The 19949-nt window shown below is 37.2% G+C and overlaps 1 protein-coding gene across 1 annotated transcript in view; it reads left to right on the top strand.

Moving 5' to 3' along the window:
• The window catches only part of KCNH7 (potassium voltage-gated channel subfamily H member 7), a 471825-nt gene extending 452942 nt beyond the window's left edge, over positions 1-18883 (top strand). The window contains 4 exon segments of the mRNA XM_021702769.1: positions 6200-6451; positions 11968-12136; positions 17061-17253; positions 18617-18883. Coding sequence (XP_021558444.1) covers positions 6200-6451; positions 11968-12136; positions 17061-17253; positions 18617-18883 — 881 coding nt within the window.
• Positions 18884-19949: the final 1066 nt, after the last annotated feature.

Below are 19949 nucleotides of genomic sequence, written 5' to 3'. Positions count from 1 at the left end.
TTATGAATTCCCACGTCACTTTCCTTTGGTGATACTGTCAAAATCTGCCCTGCACAGTGGTTAATGTTTATTGTCCTTTTTCTCTATCAAACTGCAGATTCCTTTAACAAAGAATGGTTGATACATATTTGTTGAATTGGGCTAATTGTTGAGTCCTCTGGCTGATTACAGAACAATAAACTACTCAAATAGGTGGTAATTTATTTCTGAGGTGTCTTTCATTATTCTCTTGGTAACTTTTTCTAAAATCAAAACCATTACTCTCAAGCTGTTCTTCGGTAGGCTTAATCAAAATCCCTTATCCTGAAGTTAATCTCTTATTTTTTTCTGGCTGGATATGAAGAACAACTTGAAAATGTTGTCTATACAATAATGTTCCCGGTACACCTGAAGATTTATTTTTATTTTTTTTTCATGAAAATAATGCTTTTAATTATTTTGAGTGAAAAACCTATTTTACCAAATTCAATATAAATCATGTTTCTTAGACAGCAGCTGTTTGCTGGACTTCAGGTAAATTTCCTTTCAATCTTGTTTAGTTTCCTCATTCTCAAGCTAAATAATCTAATGTTTTTATCTCCTGATAAGGCCCTAAGAGCATATCACAATGTATACTGTGCTCATGCAACTAGACATTTCTATTGATTCTGGAAACTTCCTTTAATCACAGACTTAGTTTATGAGACTTATCTTATATAAAGTATAGGTATTTGCCTGCTTGCAGCTCTTTGAAGTTTCCTGGTGTGTCAATGAGTAAGCATGATTTGGGCAATGTGAAGACACAATTAACTCTAGTCATCCAGAACTTGAGAACCTATTCTAGTCTTCAGGACTCCATGGTGCTACAGCAAGTATAAAAATTTGCTGAAAACAATCTAGTCCCCATCGCCCCAGTTTAATGTTCTAAAGGCAGAACACTCACTCTATGCATATCTTGATGTAGAATGAATGTGTAGGAGAAAAACACATACTTAAGTATAAAGAACAAAGAACTTTCAGAAAATTATTGATGTTAAATGCTATGGGGGTACATAAACTAAAAGCTGCTCATGCAGTGCATTGATTATTTTAATTAGTTTAATGCTCATGTGAAACAATATCTTGAAGGCAGACAACCAAGAGTGCTGATGACTGTGAATCACTTAGCAGAGGCATCAAGAACCAGACAGAACACATGACTGGCTTTGGAGACAGACAAAGGCTGAGTCCTGCACTGCCACTCACTACCTACTCAAGGCACCAGAACTCTTTAGGCTTCAATCCTTACCGCCCCCCACCCCTTCCAATCACGCCAGCTACACGTCGTTAAGGAGCTTACATTCAAAAAGATACATTTAAAAAAAAAAGGTATATAGAATCTCTGGCAAGTTGACTTGAACAAAATAGAAGTTAATATTTTGGATCATTTATCTCTTAAAATTAATTTGTTGATGAACGTGGCTTGTCCTCATGAGCTTCTCATTTCTTCTGATGAAATAAACCTACTTCTCAACAAGAGAAAGTTGTTAGTTTAGCTGTGAATTTGAGGACATCTTGTTGCTTGTTTGCTTTTTTTTTAATCTTCAAGTAGTTCTCTTTCCTTCTTCAAATTCTGGACTGGAGGTGCCCCAGAACTCCCCAACTTAACTAAGGTCATTGTAAAAAAGAGGTCCTACAGTTCCTGAGATGGAAGTAAAGTCATTGTTTCAGAAAGTGAAGAACAAAAATGATGCTTCAGTGACCTATTTAGTGGCCTTTGTTAAGGACTTGTTAAGATGATTGGCCCAAACAGAAGTAAATGAGGTATACTCATTTGAAACATGCTAAAAAAGTAGTTTCTCTTTAAATATCTTCAAAGTTGGATTGTGCTTACTTCAGAGTATGCCAATATGATTCATTGGGTGATAATAATAATTAAGATTTTATGTTGGGTATAGTTTATAAGATACATAATATATTAGTATAATAGCATGTATAATAACACATGAGATACGCACACATACACACACACACACACACATATTTTTTAACCGATAGGGTTTTTTTGACCAAATATTTGGAATATTCTACACAACTCTTTCTATGGACAGAAAATGCAATATCAAAGTAGCATAGTAGTATGAAGGCTATTGAAGTAAGGAGTAAATATATACATTGTTAAACTTACTTTTATAGAATAAAAGTGGTTTAACTCTATTAATTTAAGCCTTAAACGTGTTGGTATTATACTTTGGCATCTCTTAAGAACATCTTCTCCAATAACAAATAATACTTAGCTTTTAATATCCACTTTAGTGATACATAAATGTAATTTGCTTTATTTTAATTTTTAAGACAGTTTAAATGTTTTTATCTTGCATTTGTATAGAAAAATGACACTAGTCCCCTTTCAACATTCCTTGAAGCTAGAGAGGAACTAAGGTATTTGAAATCAGTTGAAGAAATTTATTTTAGACCTCAATTTTTAATGAAATAACTTTTTTTGAAATGCATCTGGCCCTAAAATGCTCAGCTTATTTCAGCACTGTTACCAGTAGGAAATCCAAAACTCAAATGCTGACAGGGCAGGGCACATTCAGTGCCTCTTTTCAACCAAAATTTGGGTCTATCTGCTGGGTCTGATAAATAAAAATGGTAATTAATCTGAAATAAAAGCTCCATAAAAGGTGGAGTGAGCAAGCATTTGCTCCCAGATTGTTTGAAATAGAAGAATGTTATCATTCTTAAGATGGATGGGTCAACTACTCCATTGGGATACTCTTACCTGTACTCTTGAATTCAGTCTGAACCCAGAGAGACACCCACAAGGTAAATCACAAATGCTTTAGAATTGTGAGGAGGTGAACTGTCAGCCTCCAGAAACAAGGGATTTGAAAAAAAAAAAAAAAAGGTTTTAATCATCTAAATCAGAAAGCAAACTTGAGGTTTAATTAAACAGGCGAAAATTTGTCTTTGTAAAATGATGGTAACAGGAGTGATTAGACAATCTCACCTCGAGCAGAGGGGAAAATGTAAAACTCCCTGACCTCACTGTCCCCAGAATACTATTTCTACATAGAATAAGAATAACATTAAGAAAAAAATTCATATCAAGAGAAACAGTGCCTCGTACTATATAATATCTATCAAATAATTCAGTTTAATTAGAAAAGGGCAGAAATGGAACAGGCCTTCAAAATCTAGAGGTACCTGGAGGCTAATTATAATGCATTTTAGCCTAATTTCATGTATTCCCTCAGCCAACCTCCAGCCTAACCCAGAGCAGTTTCCATTTTTAATCCACAAATCGATGGTCATTTCAATTTTCATTTTCTGTGATGGAATATGAAGCTTTGATTTATCTAATAAGGAATAGAAAAATGTGGCTGCAGGGAGGCTGCATTAAAGAAACTGTCCATGTGGCCTAGGTCCCAGGAAGCAGCAGGCTCATCCTCCAGTGGCAATGAACACAGAAGTAAATGTGGAGTAATTCTCCTTACGAATTGGAAAAGTTCAAGGAAATGAAACTCTTTCTTCTTCTCTCGTGATTCTGCTTTCACCTGGAGTTTTTATTCTAAGATTGAGAGACCATGTATATAAAGTAATTTGTTCCATTTTACAGTAGGACGAAATCATAATCCCTCATTCACCACATTTCATGAGTATTTGTCCTGAGTTGAAATCAGCAAGTTATGATAATTCAACTTAAAAATATCTCTTAAATGATGAATTTGTCCCTTAGCATCCAAAATCAAGTCACACTTAGTAAACAAAGACTGAGGCCCAGGCAGTAGGTAGGACAGAACATTTTACTATGTGTGAGGATTGAAAAATCTACAGAGAACTCCTAAGACCTCTCAAGCCAAAAAGACAAAATGGTTGTGTAATTTGTGATGTACATTCATTACAAAGATCCATGTTAGCATTCTCCGTACTTAGATCGGAGGCATAAGAAGTAATGATTAATTCAGTTTACATTTGAATATACTGGAGAAGACTCCATGCAAGTGGTTAAAAGGAAGGCATTCTCAGGAAGGTCAGAAGCCTGTGCTGATTCAAATCCCACTGGTGCCCAAACTGCACAAAGGTGTACTCAGGAGCAACAAACTGATGCAATTCTCTAAGCAGGTGTGAGGACAAGTTAGAGAAGTGAAGCTTTTTTTTTTTTTTTTTACATTTACTAGCATAAAATTGGAAACAATTATTTTTTGAGGAATGAAATGTGTTTAGAATATGGGGAATGTAGACCAAATTTTCAAGAGGGAAGAAGTTAAAACCAAAGAAAACAGAGGATGAGATGATAATAATGAACTCTAGAAGTTTAAGGAGGGCCGTGCCAGGGACACTGGAGAGAAAAGGAAATGCCGATCTGAAAATTTATAGCCAATTGGATTAGCGGTTGAGTGGGGAAATGTAAGTGACTCTGAGCAACCAATGGTGTCCACAGTGCTTGAAACTGGGAGGGGCACCTGGGTGGCTCTGGTGGTTAAGCAACCATCTGACTCTTGGTTTCGGCTCAGGTCATGATCTTTCAGGGTCGTGAGATCCAGCCCTGCCTCGGGTGCGTGTTCTCTCTCTCTCAAAAAAAGGAAAGGAAGGAAGGAACGAACAAACGAATGGAAGAATGAACAAACTGGAGAAGTCTGTGATTTTCTCAGCAATGATAAAATCGCTGAGCAAGTGTGAAATCTTAAAGAAAATAAATTAAGCAATCGGTTTTTGCTGCATTTAACTTTAATTGACAGGACATAAACGAACTCTTTAATAACAATTTCATATAAGCTTGATTTTTTAAAAAGTTTTATTTATTCATTTGAGAGAGCGCGTGCACGGACGCACAGACACAAGCAGAGGGAGGGGTGGGGGAGAGAGAGAGAATCTGAAGCAAACCCCACTGAACTCGTAGCCCCATGCGGAGCTTGATCTCACAGCCCTGAGACCATGACTTGAGCCAAAATCAAGAGTTGGACACTTAACCCACTGAGCCACCCAGGCGCCCCATAAAGTTGATTTTTAAACTCTATTCATTTTTGCCTTGGGCTGTTTTCTGGCTTCTCATATTTTAAATTATGATACATATTTTTTAAATAAGTATTTTAAAAAATAATTGGAAGTTTCTCTGGAGTAGCCTAAGTCAGTTCATTTGGCCTTCTATAAATAATAGACTAAGCACAACCAGGCATAGAGTAGATGGGGACACTATCTTAACCATTTCTCTAGAAAATACTACACCTTCTGGAGTTGCGTTGGTTAGCTATTAGCAGTAACCAGATGGAGAATTATACTGTCTCCCCAGGACACTAATGGAAATAAGTTCTGGGATTTGTCTTTTGGAGTTTTTCCTGCTGAAATATGTTCTAACGCAACTTTCAGGGCTAAAATTGTCCTGACATTTCAGTATAAAACAGCCAATATGCACTATTGGCTTTAATGTAATTAGGTAAACCCACCTTAATTACTGTATTTAAGCTTTATATTCTTTGCAGTATGCTACACTACCAAAATGCCTGGAATGTCAAGGCCATGACATACACTGAACTAAGGCTGAAATTCATCCCGTCAGCCTTTACTACAAGGAGGCTTCTGGTTTTGACCTTCACAACATGTGAATGCCTGCCACACAAGAGGGCATGAGGCTAAAAACAAACAGACGGCATGGTCGTGATATTTTAGAATTGGGACACATTTTTCCCCCTTTTTTCATTTCCTTAAAGAGATAGTAGACCAGAGATTTTAAGAATACAGATGACTGTTGAGCATGTATAAATAAGGTTATAAGTTACAGGTTGTTTTTTTTTCCCTGAGACTTAAACAAACAATGTATTTCATTAAGATAATCTAATGTCCTTTGAATTAAGAAAAAAAATTCTCCATAAGTAGCTACATTCTCAATGGGAAAAAGAGAATGAACAACTTTCCTGGTGGTTTTAAATAAAATTATTTTTTTTAAGATTTTATTTATTTATTTGGGGGGGGGCAGGGGCAGAGGGAGAGGAAGAGAATCCCTGCTATGGGGCTCCATCCCAGGACCCTGAGATGATGACCTGAGCCAAAACCAAGAGTTGGACTTTCAACCAACTGAGCCACCCAGGCTCCCCTAAAGAAAATTCTATGTTACAGTTATTTAAAGAACACAACTATTAAAAGTGTAGTTTATATATAGTGAGGTAGCATAATATGCATAGAGTCTCACATTTGATTATCTCCTATAAAATAATTTTTTTGATAGATTTTGGCAAAGGGAACAGTACAAATGGTCCTGAAGACTCTGTAGATACCATAAGACATTATCACAGTTCCAAGAAGCACTTTGAAGAGAAAAAAAGCAGATCTTCATCTTTCATCTCCTCCATTGATGATGAACAAAAGCCTCTCTTCTCAGGAATAGTAGATTCTCCTGCAGGAATGGGGAAAGCAGCTGGACTCAATTTTGAAGGAACAGTGCCCACCTCAGGAAGAATTCACATAGATAAGAGAAGTCACTCTTGCAAAGGTAATCAAGTTTCTCAGGAATCAGATTGTCTCCCTTTGGTGCTAATTGTAAAATGGCGACTTTTCACAAATGAAGAACTGTATTCACACATGCTAATTTAATCTTTTTACAACTTCCTGAAATATTTGCAGAGTTCAGATCTCAGATCATCTACAAAGCATTTGTGCAAATCTGGAATAGTGTTAATTATTCCTAAACATTGATAACATAAGAGGTTTTTGTGGTAGTGAGATTTAGCATAACGCCACATAGAACATTGTGGGAAGGCCTATTGTAGTGATTCCGACAGGAAGCGGGGATTAATGAGTATTTTAAGAGAGCTAATCTGTTGCTTCTTACATGTACCCTCTGTACTCACTTCTCACCCCCAACCCAGTCATTTTCTAGCATGAAAGGCCAATGCAGTAATGCTACAATAAACACCAAAAAGAATTTCAGTTTACTGGGAATTATGAACAAATGGGGAGAAACGACCCTACATAAATTATGCTCTTTATCCAACTCATTTAAACATCCTTGTTTAACATCTCTATGAGAAGGAATACCCAAATATATGGGTTTTATTGTAGAAAAGATGCATGAGATGGATGATCATGTTTGATTAATGTATGCAAATTTGGTCTAATGGATGGGAAATAGGAAAAGTTAAGAACTATCACATGGAGGAACAATTAACTTAGCATAACAGATCTACAGATCTCGTTAAATCTAACTGGTAGGTGGGGGCAAGAACAGGTGTGGGTCAGACTGCTTGGGTTCCAACCCCAGCTCCATTTCTTTCTTTGCTTTGCTCACTTGCTCCCTTTATGTCTTTGAATAAGTAACTTGACAAACCCCACTAAGGCTCAGCTTGCTCATCTTTCAAATAGAATAATATTTTCTAACCAACTAAATGATTGTACTTATTGAACAAGATAACATGCATAAATTACTTTCTCTGAAATAAAATCCCTAACTCAGTTTAGTTTCTCATAGATTTTATTTTGTAAACTTTTAATCATTGAATGTATATATAAAATACATATATACAAATGGATATATAAAAATGTAGAGGTAAAGAATGCATAGCTGGGGGGCCTGGGTGGCTCAGTCGGTTAAGCGGCTGCCTTCGGCTCAGGTCATGATCCCAGGGTGCTGGGATCGAGCCCCGCGTCAGGGTCCCTGCTTGGCGGAGAGCCTGCTTCTCCCTCTCCCTCTGCCTCCCGCTCTGCCTACTTGTGCTCTTTCTCTATCTCTGTTAAATAAATAAATAAAAATCTTAAAAAAAAAAAAAAAGAATGCAGAGCCAAAAAAATCAAAAGAATATAACAGAAATAAAGGGAAAACGGTCTTGGCCTGGCAGGATAGCAAAATTATGGCTCAGAGTAAATAAATATTACCTATCATCATCACCATTATTTGAAGTGACTATATCTGACAACAGTAGTTTTATTGAATCTAGGATGTTTGGGCTTCACATTTTTCCAGAGTTACTTTCCCTATCATATCAAATCAGCTTTTGCCATGATCCCATGTTGAAGTAAGCTAAGAATATATGCAAATGTTCTCTGGACAATTTAAAATCTTGATGAAGTGAATGAAAATAGTACCTCATTTATCACAATGGAAGAATGGAATATTAGATGTGATTACCAAATGTCCCATTTTAGTTATTTATGAAATCAGATTCTGGGAAGTACTAAAAATAGGAAAAGGTTGTATCACCGAAGTCAGAAGTTCTGAAGAGCTCACTGAACCGTCTCTACTTCTCCCAAAGTCAGCAGAATGTGGACCTGGCTTTTTAAAAAGTAATTTTTGTTGTCTTCTTCTTGAGTTTTAGAGTCTCAAGTGACAAGTCATTAAAGATGTATTTTGGGGACTTTATTTGACTTTATAATGACTCTTGCTGACAGTGAGTTCTCATGCCCTTCGTCTTGTATTTTTCTTGGCCGCTTCTTCCAATTATTTTTAATTAGCTAGCCTGCATGCGGGATAAAAAAAAGTATTCTAACAAATAATTTTAATATCTACAAAGTTTTAATTTTCAAAAATGTACAATTGAGTCCCTATTCAAATAATAAATCCTTACCTGGAATGAAAATACATAGCTAAATATTCATGTCAGTTGAATAAAATAATTGATATCATATAGCGTTGACCAGTGTGACACATGGTTAACCTGGTTAATTAATCTGACCAACTAATGGAGAATTCTAAAACTTCATTCACTGCAAATTTTATCCCTTACTGATTTTTTAAGGTGAAGTATTATGGGATGTTCAAGAAATTGAATACTGTGTAGGGTACAGCTCCAGCAGCTGTAGTGTGAACTACTTAATCCCCCCAAATTTTAGTTTTATCAATAGGAAATTTCATTTACTTACATTCCTGCACTTGTCATGCTGAATCCAACAGAGGAGCACCCTTTTGGCAAAACTGAAAAGAAAAAAAACAAATTAAGTGGTTTCTGATCCGACTTAGATTGAGGTCAAAAGTTAACTCTAGAAAAAATGTGTACCCAGAGCAAAGTGAAAGTTTACTTTCTGTTCATCCATTTCCAGAAATGTGTCTTGCAACTATAGCAACATTTTCCAAGGCAACCGAGTACAGAGTCTTTCTGAGCTATATTTAGAAAGTGTCTACTAAGATGTTCATTTTGATTAAGACCACTAACCAGGATTTCCCCCTTTGAAATTTTTTCTTCTATATTGCTGTTAAAACAAGCCAATCATGCATACCCAGACTTTAATAAAAAAAATTAAATTACAATCAAGGAAGCTTCTAATAGTTTACATTTTATTCATTTCTGCTGAGAAGGTAATGTTTTTTTTCTTGAGCCGTAAAGAAAAAAATATAATCCTACATAATTTATTGCATGTGATTCACCATTGTTATTTAAAAATCAATTTATAATATATGATTTGTGAATGAGAGAGCTGTTAAGCATAGGCAGAAATTCTGTAACCTTTTTTGGCACAAAACTTCTGAGCATAATATGTAACTTCCATCTTATCAGTTCTTACTATCTTTTCTAAAGATTCCTACAGTACCCGGCTAGCAGGTGGCTAGACACGGACTAGCACTGACATCACCAAACCATTGTATGTGTGTTCTAAATGTTTGGCATTGCTGCTCCAAAATTGAAAACCTAGTGTACTAAGACATTATATTATTGTTTTTCATTTTAAATAGCGTTACAAGTCTATGAATACTAAATCATACTTTTCAGTGAAAATCTGCTGATATATTACTGAAACCTTCAGCAATATCATTTTTCTATGTTCATTTTCATTTTGTTTTGCTTGGTAAAATCAAAAGAAATTATATTCTGTCCCTTTAAATCAAAAGACAAAACAAAACACCAGGATCCCATAGGCTAAGGAAGCCTTAATCACAAAGAACCATTCTGGAATTCATAACAAGCCCTATGAGATCTGTTAGCCATTTCAGCAGAACAAGGAACCCTGACCTTCTATTTTTCTAATGCTGTCTTTGGAGATGCTAATTCCTTTGGTACTGCTTCACCCAATTGAGGCAGCAATCATAGGCACCTCATTAGAGAAATTTTTGTGTATTCAATGGTAAAGAGATAATGATAGAAGAACGAATACAGAGACTTTCTCTGCTCCTTGAAGAAAGGGGATGCTTTTGAGCTATCTGACTGTACTTTTGGAGAAACTGCAGGAAGGGAAGGGACTGCAAAAAGCCTGCAAATGCTGCTCCCTATTTCTAGAATCATACCTAATCTTCCCAAATCGGTTACTTTCTACCCAATTTTTTTAAATAGCTGAGGATATAAATTCCTTAACTTTACATAACTTTTGTCAGTGTTTAATCATAGCTAGCATCCAAAAAGAAAAAAGTAAAAAAAGTTTTCTATCAAACCCAAATCACTTTCTGTAATTCAACTCTATTTCCATGTGAAAATGAAGACCAGTTTTAGATACTCTTTTCCTCCTACCAGCCCTCCCAGTGAGAAGATATCACTTCTTTATCTCTGAAATAAACTCCCAACTCCATTAATATTTTTCCTAGAGTTTTATTTTCCAAACCTTTAATCATTTTAAGCTCTTATGTGGATATGTAAAATGTGGAGGATAAGAAAGCAGAGCAAAAGCCATCGAGGTGTATGATAAAAATGAGAGGAAAAAATAAGATACTATATTTGCCCTCTGATATTGATAACTTGCAAATACGGATTGTAAGAGAAGCCATAAATTAAAAGGAGATTCATCAGCAGTATGAAAAATGATCAGAACCTTGCTACCAGATTCTTCAGGTGTAGGGCTTGGGTCTTTTTGCCTTTAATTCCTCCACATTCCGCAGAGTGTCTGGCACATAACAGACACTCAGAGCCTTTGAAAAGTAGACTTGAACAGATAAGCAGAATGTTTAAAGTATAGAGATATGAAAATATTCTAAATAAAAGAGCCACAAGAAAGCTTATTGGAAATTAATGCAAATATATTAAAAGATAGTGCAGAAGGAGCTCCAAGGAAAGATAAAAACACGGAATAGTGTCATGGGACTACAGGACTTTTAACACCCTGGCCGTCTTTGATGGCTCTACTTTGAGTTGGGCTGGCCCTAAGAGAAGCCCCTGAAGATCAGAACTTTTCCATGGCTCTCTCCTTGGGCCCGCTCTGAATCACAAATTATGCTAATTATCCTAGGGGAACAGCCCCCAAAATCTTCAATCCAAGGCAAAGCTGTATAACCTTGCCTCAGAGGTATTGCAGGGTCAGTTCCAGACAACTGCAAAAAAAGTTAATATCACAATAAAATGAGTCAAATTTGTTCTTTGTTCACATTGTACTGTAGTCTATTAAATGTGCCATAGCATTATGTCTTTAAAATCAATGTACAATACCTTCATTTAAAAATACTGTATTGCTAAAAACATGCTGACCATTATCTGAGCTTTCAGGGAGTTGTAATCACTCATCATAGATCACAGTAACAAATATAATAATGAAGAAGTTTGAAATATTGCAAGAATTACCAAAATGTGACACAGAGACATGAAGTGAGCAAATGCTGTTGGAAACATGATGCCCATAGACTTGCTCATCACGGGACTGCCACAAACTTTTGATCTGTAAAAACCGGTGTCCGAAGGCTCCCTAGCTCAGGGGTCAGAACACTGGTCGTATAAAAACTGCTATCTGTGAGATGCAACAAAGCCAGGAGCAATAACGTGAGGTATGCCTATAGGAGCAAAATATGCTGTTTCTTCCCAAATACGAAAACGCAAAATCACTGCTCTCTAATCAGACACCAAATTGTATTCGAAACTCATGACCATCTCTATGTCTTTTTCATGTGGAAATGGACAGTGGAAGTGGCAGGCAGGGTGAGGAAGGTAGGGCTCAGCTACCCATTGGTGGAGGCCCCTGGACAGGTCCTTGAATCACCCTGGCTCTCTGTCTGTGGGGTTACACTCTGAGATCCTTTCCTGCTTATCTTGTAGATGTCTCCATGTATTGATGCAAAGGGGCACCCAAAGAAGTTGACGTCCATCTTGCTATTTCCCACAGATATCGCTGACACAAGAAGCTGGGAACAAGAAAATGCACAGACTCAGGCTGATGAGTCTAGTCCCTCAGCACTCCAGCGAGCTGCCTGGGGGATCTCTGAAACTGAAAGTGACCTCACTTACGGGGAAGTGGAGCAAAGATTAGATTTGCTTCAAGAACAACTTAACAGGTATAAGCAATGGCAAGGCAAAGGGAGAGCATCATCACCCAGGCCCTTGGTTGGGTCTAGGTTTTCCCCTTGCAACTTGCAAATTCCTACTACCATAATCTCATATTTTTTTGCATATGCTTATTTATTTAAAATAAGACTAAAAGTTGACAGAATTATTAATCTGTGTTGCAAAGAGCATTTATTTAGAAACTTCATGCTTCTGGCAACATAAATCCTATTTTTGCTTTACTTGTCATAAAATTAGTATATCACCCACACCAGCTGCTGAAGAAAACTTCTTTTTCCTGAAAATAATTCATATGTAGCTTATTTACTAACACCCTCTTTAAATCCTGCTTTTACACTTTTTGGTTGTTTCTGGTAACTTAGTTACGTGTTATGGCTTTTTTTTTAAATATAGACAAAATTATTTAAACATTTATTCAGTCAGCTTCTCAAAAATGTGATTGAATTAGAAATATCGCAGAGTTGAAGCCCAGGTCTTCTCCATTTTCCCTCCATCTTTGATCTATACCCTTTTGGGATGAGGAGTAAATTTTGATTTTAGAGAGGATGGAATTCCTTAACCCAACTCTGTGTGGATTTCTCAAAATTAAACTGGTCGATAAGACTCAGGAAAAAAAAAAATCCATGAATGAGTATGACATAGCTGCGTGAGTTGTGCTCCATGTGGGAACTGACCTTGATTCAAAGGTAGCCTCCGGGTACACCGGCGGGCAAGACAGTGGTCACAGACAGAAAGCTTAACCAATTAAACTAAAATGCTCAAATCACACAGTTTACTAAATCAATGTAAAACATATGATGAGAGATGAGGAGAGCGAGAAGAGTAACACATTTCTAATAAATGCAAGCATGGTATAAAAGAGGCCCGCTACAGCTGAATCCCGATTGATGGAACGTTCATATATGGTGCATCCTCCTGCCCTGAGGTGTGGTTACTAGGACCAGCAGAGTTGAGGTTTGCACAGCGGGTCCACAGAAAAAATCTGTCTATCCCAATGGCACACACTTGCTTTTTCACAGAGATGTAAGGCTGGGTACACCTGGTCACAGCTGTGGCTCTCCATTTACTCTGCTGAACAGCCATAGGTTTTACTTGCTTTTTTGTAGGTAAAGAACAGGGAGAGCCTGCTAGCATGAGCCTCTTCTGTGTGTCACCACTGGATGGCCAAATTGGGGGAGGGGGCAGTTTTCTGTCCAGAGATGACATGAGAATAATTTGTTCTTTCTGTCTCTCTCTGTATAGGCCACCCTCTGATTTGTTACATCATATTTCTGTTCTATCTTTGGCATGTCTTACAGGTTACTAGCATGCTGTCTGTATTGAAGACATCTTAGGAATTCTGTCCATGTCTAGCCAGCCACTTGCTTACTCATTATCTATACTTGACACATCCCAGGAGTCTTACCACATAAGCTGCTGGCTTACTTACTATTTGCTTAATATTTCTTATGTGCTTTATCCATGCTGCTTATTGTTCTTACCGTTTTTTTAAATGTTTCTGCCAGAAATGAACAGTGTCAAACAATACAGTAAGCACATCAAAGTGTGCGTACACACACATACACATTGCCATGAAAAGTTCATTAGGAATTAAAACAGACAAATAGAATTAGAAAATCGACAGATTTGTAAATTAAAATAAATTTGTTAATGTCAAACAAAAGTAGGAAAATATTGTGTGAACTGAAGATTTATTTTGTGTTTTATTTTTTCATGGATTTTAATTGAATTTAAAATCTCCTGGTGCTAAGGCCCATTCCCAAATTTTAAATGCAGGTCTTGTCAAATTGAAACATATCTGAGAACATTAAAACAGCCTGTCCTTTACTTAGAGTCAGTAATCCGTAATTCAAGTATAAGAACTTGCCATTGTAATACTTACTATTGGTCAGAGGAACCTAGTTAGTTGCTTAATTGACACGTTTGCTGTTTTACTCTCCCTGCCACTTAATGCCAAGTGACATTGATCCTTTAGCCACAACATATGTAAATCTGTATACTGGGGCGCCTGGGTGGCACAGTCAGTTAAGCGGCTGCCTTCGGCTCAGGTCAGGATCCCGGGGTCCTGGGATCAAGTCCCGGGGGACCTGCTTCTCCCCCTCCCTCTGCCTGCCACTCCCCCTGCTTGTGCTCTCTCTCTGTTACATAAATAAGTAAAATCTCTAAAAAAAAATTAAAATTAAAAAAATAAAACTGTATACTGTACACACATAAGAATTGATATGTGTGATCTCTGAACTTGAATTCTTTGATTCCTGTGACTTAGAGAAAAATAACTGCCCATTTCTTTACTGTCCCGGAATAGCATGTGTTCAATTTGTTGAAGAGCTATAAAAGTGAGTGAGTGAATGGGTGAATGACAGGGACAGCAGGGACTTCTTTAGCAAAATACTTGCAGGTAGCCTAGATTAAAGTCATAACTCTGCTACTTAGCTATGTACAGGATGACTGGGTCAAGTCATTTAAGCTTCTCTAGCCTCAGTTTCTATCTTTGACTCATCCACACCTGCAACGGTGTTTAAGGACGAAGATATGATATATGGAAACGATATACACTCAAAATGGAGGCTGCTGTACTAGCAACTGGGTCAAGTCTGACAGGCAATGAAGTTTACTTCTCTTATTGGTGTTCCTCCTACTTTACATGTACTTCCTTTAGTCCTTTCTTCCGGAATAAAATTAAGATTTTAGGATCCCTTTGTTGCCTTGTCAGGGGTACCAATCATTGCTGCCAGGATAAGTCAAAGATTACTGGAAATATATGTTTTCGATAGGTCTGACGACTGTAAGTGTAAACTCTTAAGGGCACACATATCTAGGACTATATGATTTGCAATCTCCCATTCGTAATAATAATTATCATTGTTATTTGATTAGATTAGTTATTATTATTATATGAAACTTTTCCTCTCAAAAGTACTACTTAATCTCTCTTGACATCTCTTTTGACATCGTCCCAGCATCTGTACGTCCCTTGACATACTTCTCACTTTGATTTACTTCTGTTTATCTCCAGTTTTATCACAAACATTTTATGTCCTAACTCAGCTTAGCGTCTTTTGGATTGAACATCCATTATATTACATGTTTACAGTACTGACATCTCCAACAACATCTTTCCTCCACTTTACTTCAGAAGGCAAGAGCATAGAGAACAAGTTTGAGGAAGACAACTCAATTCAAACTTGGACTTTGCAGAGTGAGAATCCCGGGACATTTCCTAGATTTCGGTCTGTCCTATTTAGTTTCTGCATTCTGTTCAAATGTAGAACCGTGAATCACAACCCCGTTTCTCTCATTCAAATACTCATATTAAGTACACAATGCAATAAAAACAGGGGCACCTGGGTGGCTCAGTTAAGCATCTGCCTTCAGTTCAGGTCATGATCCCGGAGTCCCGGGATCAAGCCCCGCATCGGGCTCCCTGCTCAGTGGGAAGTCTGCTTCTCCCTCTGCTCCTCACCCTGCTCTCACTCTCATCCTCTCTGTCACTCTCTCTCTAGGTCAAATTTAAAAAAAAAAAAAAAACAGGGGCGCCTGGGTGGCTCAGTCATTAAGCGTCTGCCTTCGGCTCAGGTCATGATCCCAGGGTCCTGGGATCAAGCCCCATGTTGGGCTCCCTGCTCAGCGGGGAGCCGGCTTCTCCCTCTCCAACCCCACTCAAGCCCTCTCTCACTATCTCTCTCTCTCTCTCAAATAAATAAATAAAATCTTAAAAAAAAAAAAAACAGCTAGTAAATGGTCTATCTTGAGTCAATTTCACTGTTTCTGCTTTTTGGCTTTAATGACCAGCTAAACTATATGTATGGGTAAAGGTTTACATAAGAAGGGTTCTTATATATTTATATATTATGTCTACAGATATACATATTTAGGGAAATCATTAACACTTGGTCCTAAAACAGAGCTTCTCAAACTTTAATGTGCATCAGAATCACCTGGGAATCTTGTTAAAATGCAGATTCTAAGGTCTGTGCTTTTAACATTTTGGGTAAGATTTACCTTCCCTTTACATCTTTCATTCGGAAACAAAATAGCACAAATAAGTGAAGAGTTAAAGTTTTCTAAAGAGGCATACGGTACTAATTTTCTGTTCTCATGCCCACAAAATTCCCTTTTTGAAAATGCTGTTAACACATGCAAAAAAAAAGTGTGTGTGGGGGGGGTTAGTCCTATTGTATCTTGCTGTTTTCCTTTGAATTTTAATTTAAAATGAGAATGAAATTGACAGGCCAGTTGGCTCTTTGTGAGATTTGGGGGGGGAACATCATCAGACTGGCATTTTGCAAGCCAGATGAGTCAGAGAAGCAAGTGAACTTATACATTTGGTCTGTTTCTTAAATACCAAAGACCTGGAATTATAAATGAGAAAGGAAGGGAAAAGGCATTTAGCATCCAAGAGCTCTTAATGATAAAGCATCTAACATCACTAAAGGAATAACAGGCAATACTGTGAATAGGAGAGAGGCAAGGTAAAATAAAGGTAACATAAGTTTGAAACACATAAGATATTACTTGACTGCTGCAGCCGTGAAAGAAATGTGCTACCAAATCTATTTTTAAAGAGTAAATAAAATGCTCACAAGAAAAAGCAAATTACTGATTAAAAATAGAGTCTAAATGTGCTTTACATTTGAAATCAATAAAGATTAGTAAAAATGTGGCCTATTTCGATTAAGCTGCTTTTCTGCAAAGATCTTATTAAACGAGGAGGAAAGCAATGGTGTTTATGAGAACTATTAGTGGGACATAGAAAGTAAGCATCAGCTGGGAGAGAATCTCTGTGCTCCCTCTCCTGTCCTTCTTGTTTAAAGCAGGGCCATAATTCTGTTGGTGGTGCTGAAATTTTCTCAAACGCTTTGCAATCCTGGACTATTTTAGGATTGTCTTCCCCCATTTGTGCCTGTCCTGCAGACTTGAATCCCAAATGACTGCTGACATCCAGGCCATCCTGCAGTTGCTGCAGAAACAAACCACCATGGTCCCCCCAGCCTACAGTATGGTAACTGCTGGAGCCGAGTATCAGAGGCCCATCATCCGCCTGATGAGAACCAGCCATCCCGCAGCATCCATCAAGACGGACCGAAGTTTCAGTCCTTCCTCACAAGTGAGTGTAGATAGTGTACAATGAAGAGTATCTCTCTAGGTGTGTTTCTGGGGACCATCTGAGTCAGAATCATCTGTGGTGCTATGGAAATGAAGTTTCTCATCCCCATCTGTTTCTGCTCAATTAAAATTGCTGGGAATAGCCCCTGTAATCTGCATTTAAACCAGCTCCCCACTGATTCTTATGTTCAAGTTCGAGAACAGTGTACCTAGAAGAATGATTTTAAAACATTAGCAATTTTTTTTCTAAGAAAAAATTCTTTTCAAGAATTAATCTGCTTAGGTTTATATATGGTAGAGCTTTGAAAACTGATAGCCCAGGGTCCAAAAAGCGCTTCAGAGAAAGGTCTGTCATTTGCTCTGGTGACAAGAGGCACTCTTGGGCAGGGTCTCTGGAAGGCAGGGGGTGGGGGGGTGGGGAGTGGAGGAGAAACATCAGCTCCAAAGACCTGAGTTTCCAGAGCCAACAAACTAGTAATCTCGTTTGTGCCCCACCCATCATCAGAGATCTCTAAACTTTTCTCATCTCCATCATGGTAAGAGGAGGAATACTAAGGTGTCCTTTATCTTGCCTCTGAAGACTTCTAAGGCCTTTTGAATTATGTTAATATGAAAAGTCTAACTCCTTTGGAATTCCACTTAGGAAATTATTCTTATTTACTTAAGTCCAGTAGCCAAATTGGACCTAAGAAAAGTGGACCCAAGAGCAAGGATTTCCTGAGCGATCTTGTAAACTTTTTTAGAAGTTTGGAAATTTAGTGCAAAATGTTCTGGGAAACGAAACATTAATGACGGGGAAATGTGCAGAAGGAAAACACTGAAATCTTTCTGAATTATGAAAGTAGAAATTTAATTTATCCCTAACTAATTTTCAATGTCTAAGATCTTGCAAAACCATGTACTTTGTTTTCCATGGATTTAGGTAATAGTTTCTGACCAAGGATGAGTGATATTTCTTCGGGTTTTTTTTTTTTTTTTCTGTCCTCTTTACACTGTTTACTCACCAAATGACCCATGTTTCTGATTCCAGTTGTCTCTAATTAAAATTAATTTATTTTTTAATTAAAACTCATTTGGAAAACTCAATGTTAAATAATGTGTGTGCGTGTGTGTGTGTGTGTATTTTTTAAGAAGAATCTGATCTGGCTTCAGAGTAAAATTAAAGTTCTTAGAATGGTTGTTTAGGACAAACTGATGCCCAACCTCCAATGCCTTGACCCATCTTTGGGAGGGAAAGTTTCGTTAATATCACTAATCAAATGTAGATTAATGGGGAAATAAAATGTATTTACATTTCATGAGTATAATTATAGAAATCTGTCCAAATTAATTATAAAAAACATGTTTTCTTATCTTTCTCTCAGTGTCCTGAATTTCTAGACCTTGAAAAATCTAAACTTAAATCCAAAGAATCCCTCTCAAGTGGGGTGCATCTGAACACAGCTTCCGAAGACAACTTGACTTCACTTTTAAAACAAGACAGTGATCTCTCTTTAGAGCTTCACCCACGGCAAAGAAAAACTTACCTTCATCCAATTAGGCATCCTTCTTTGACAGATTCATCCCTAAGCACTGTAGGAATCTTGGGTCTTCATAGGCATGTTTCTGATCCTGGTCTTCCGGGGAAATAATCATTTTGTACTATTTACTCCACATACAATGTAAGTGCTTTTAATGGCTGTTTTCCTTTTTTTGTATTTAAATCCTCTCTACTTGACTCAGGGGCTCACAAGTTACCATTATATGCAAAAGTACTGTATATTTTCCTAAATTGAAGCTTGTAAGGTAAAATTGAGCAATTAGGATGTAAATATACATATGAACTCTTTTGTTCGAAATGTTAAAACTGCCAGCATCTCAAGGCATCTTATTAATTATTTTTAAAATCATGTGCATGTTAGGAAACTCCAATTTCTCTTGCATGGAGACTCCTACTTACTACTTTTACTACCCCAGTATTTTGTTACGAAAATGCCTTCCAAGCAAGTAAGAAACCAAGGAATAACATTGTTCATGGATGCAAATCAGGTGATCCCCAACTCATGGAAGTTCCAGGAGGAGAAAGGGAACTTAGTCATTTTGAGAACAGATAGATACCCTTCTGTATTGAGATGTTTATAGTTAATTACATTCATTTCACCACACCGGGGGGGGGGAAAAAAAAAGTTCTAAAAAAGTTCTAAATCTCTGATCGTGTAGGGAGCCATCTCCAAATACATGAATATAGGCCAGCTTTAAGGAGGACAAAAAGGCCTTTCTATTTAAAATTCTGTCTCTAACTTCATTTACAAACTACCTAAAATATTTCTCACTGGCACATTTCCTTGAACATTTAGAAACAAGTTTTTTCTCATTTTTCTTTCTTTTTTTTGAGGGAGGAGGGAGTCTTAAGCATGACTGACACAAGCTGATATCCAGAGTTTTCCTCTGATTCATATTTTAGGGCAATCCTGAACTGGATCAAAAGAGTGGACACACAGAGTTCTTTTTAAAAAATGTGCAACTTAGTGGATGTGCATGGCAAAACTAGCTTCCATTAAGTATATGTTGTTCCATGGTTTTCTTATCCCAGCTGTGGAAAAACAATGTGTTTTTACCTCCCTGTAAAAGAAATGAATACACCAGCAGTAACATTTCAGTTTCGTTCGGTTAGTCAAACACATTTCCTAATCAAAGATTAAATGAAAATGTATTATT

Source organism: Neomonachus schauinslandi, chromosome 3, assembly GCF_002201575.2.
Source record: "Neomonachus schauinslandi chromosome 3, ASM220157v2, whole genome shotgun sequence".
NCBI lineage: Eukaryota > Metazoa > Chordata > Mammalia > Carnivora > Phocidae > Neomonachus > Neomonachus schauinslandi.
The sequence above is the reverse complement of the archived record's forward strand: the minus strand, read 5'-3'. Positions and strand labels throughout refer to the sequence as shown.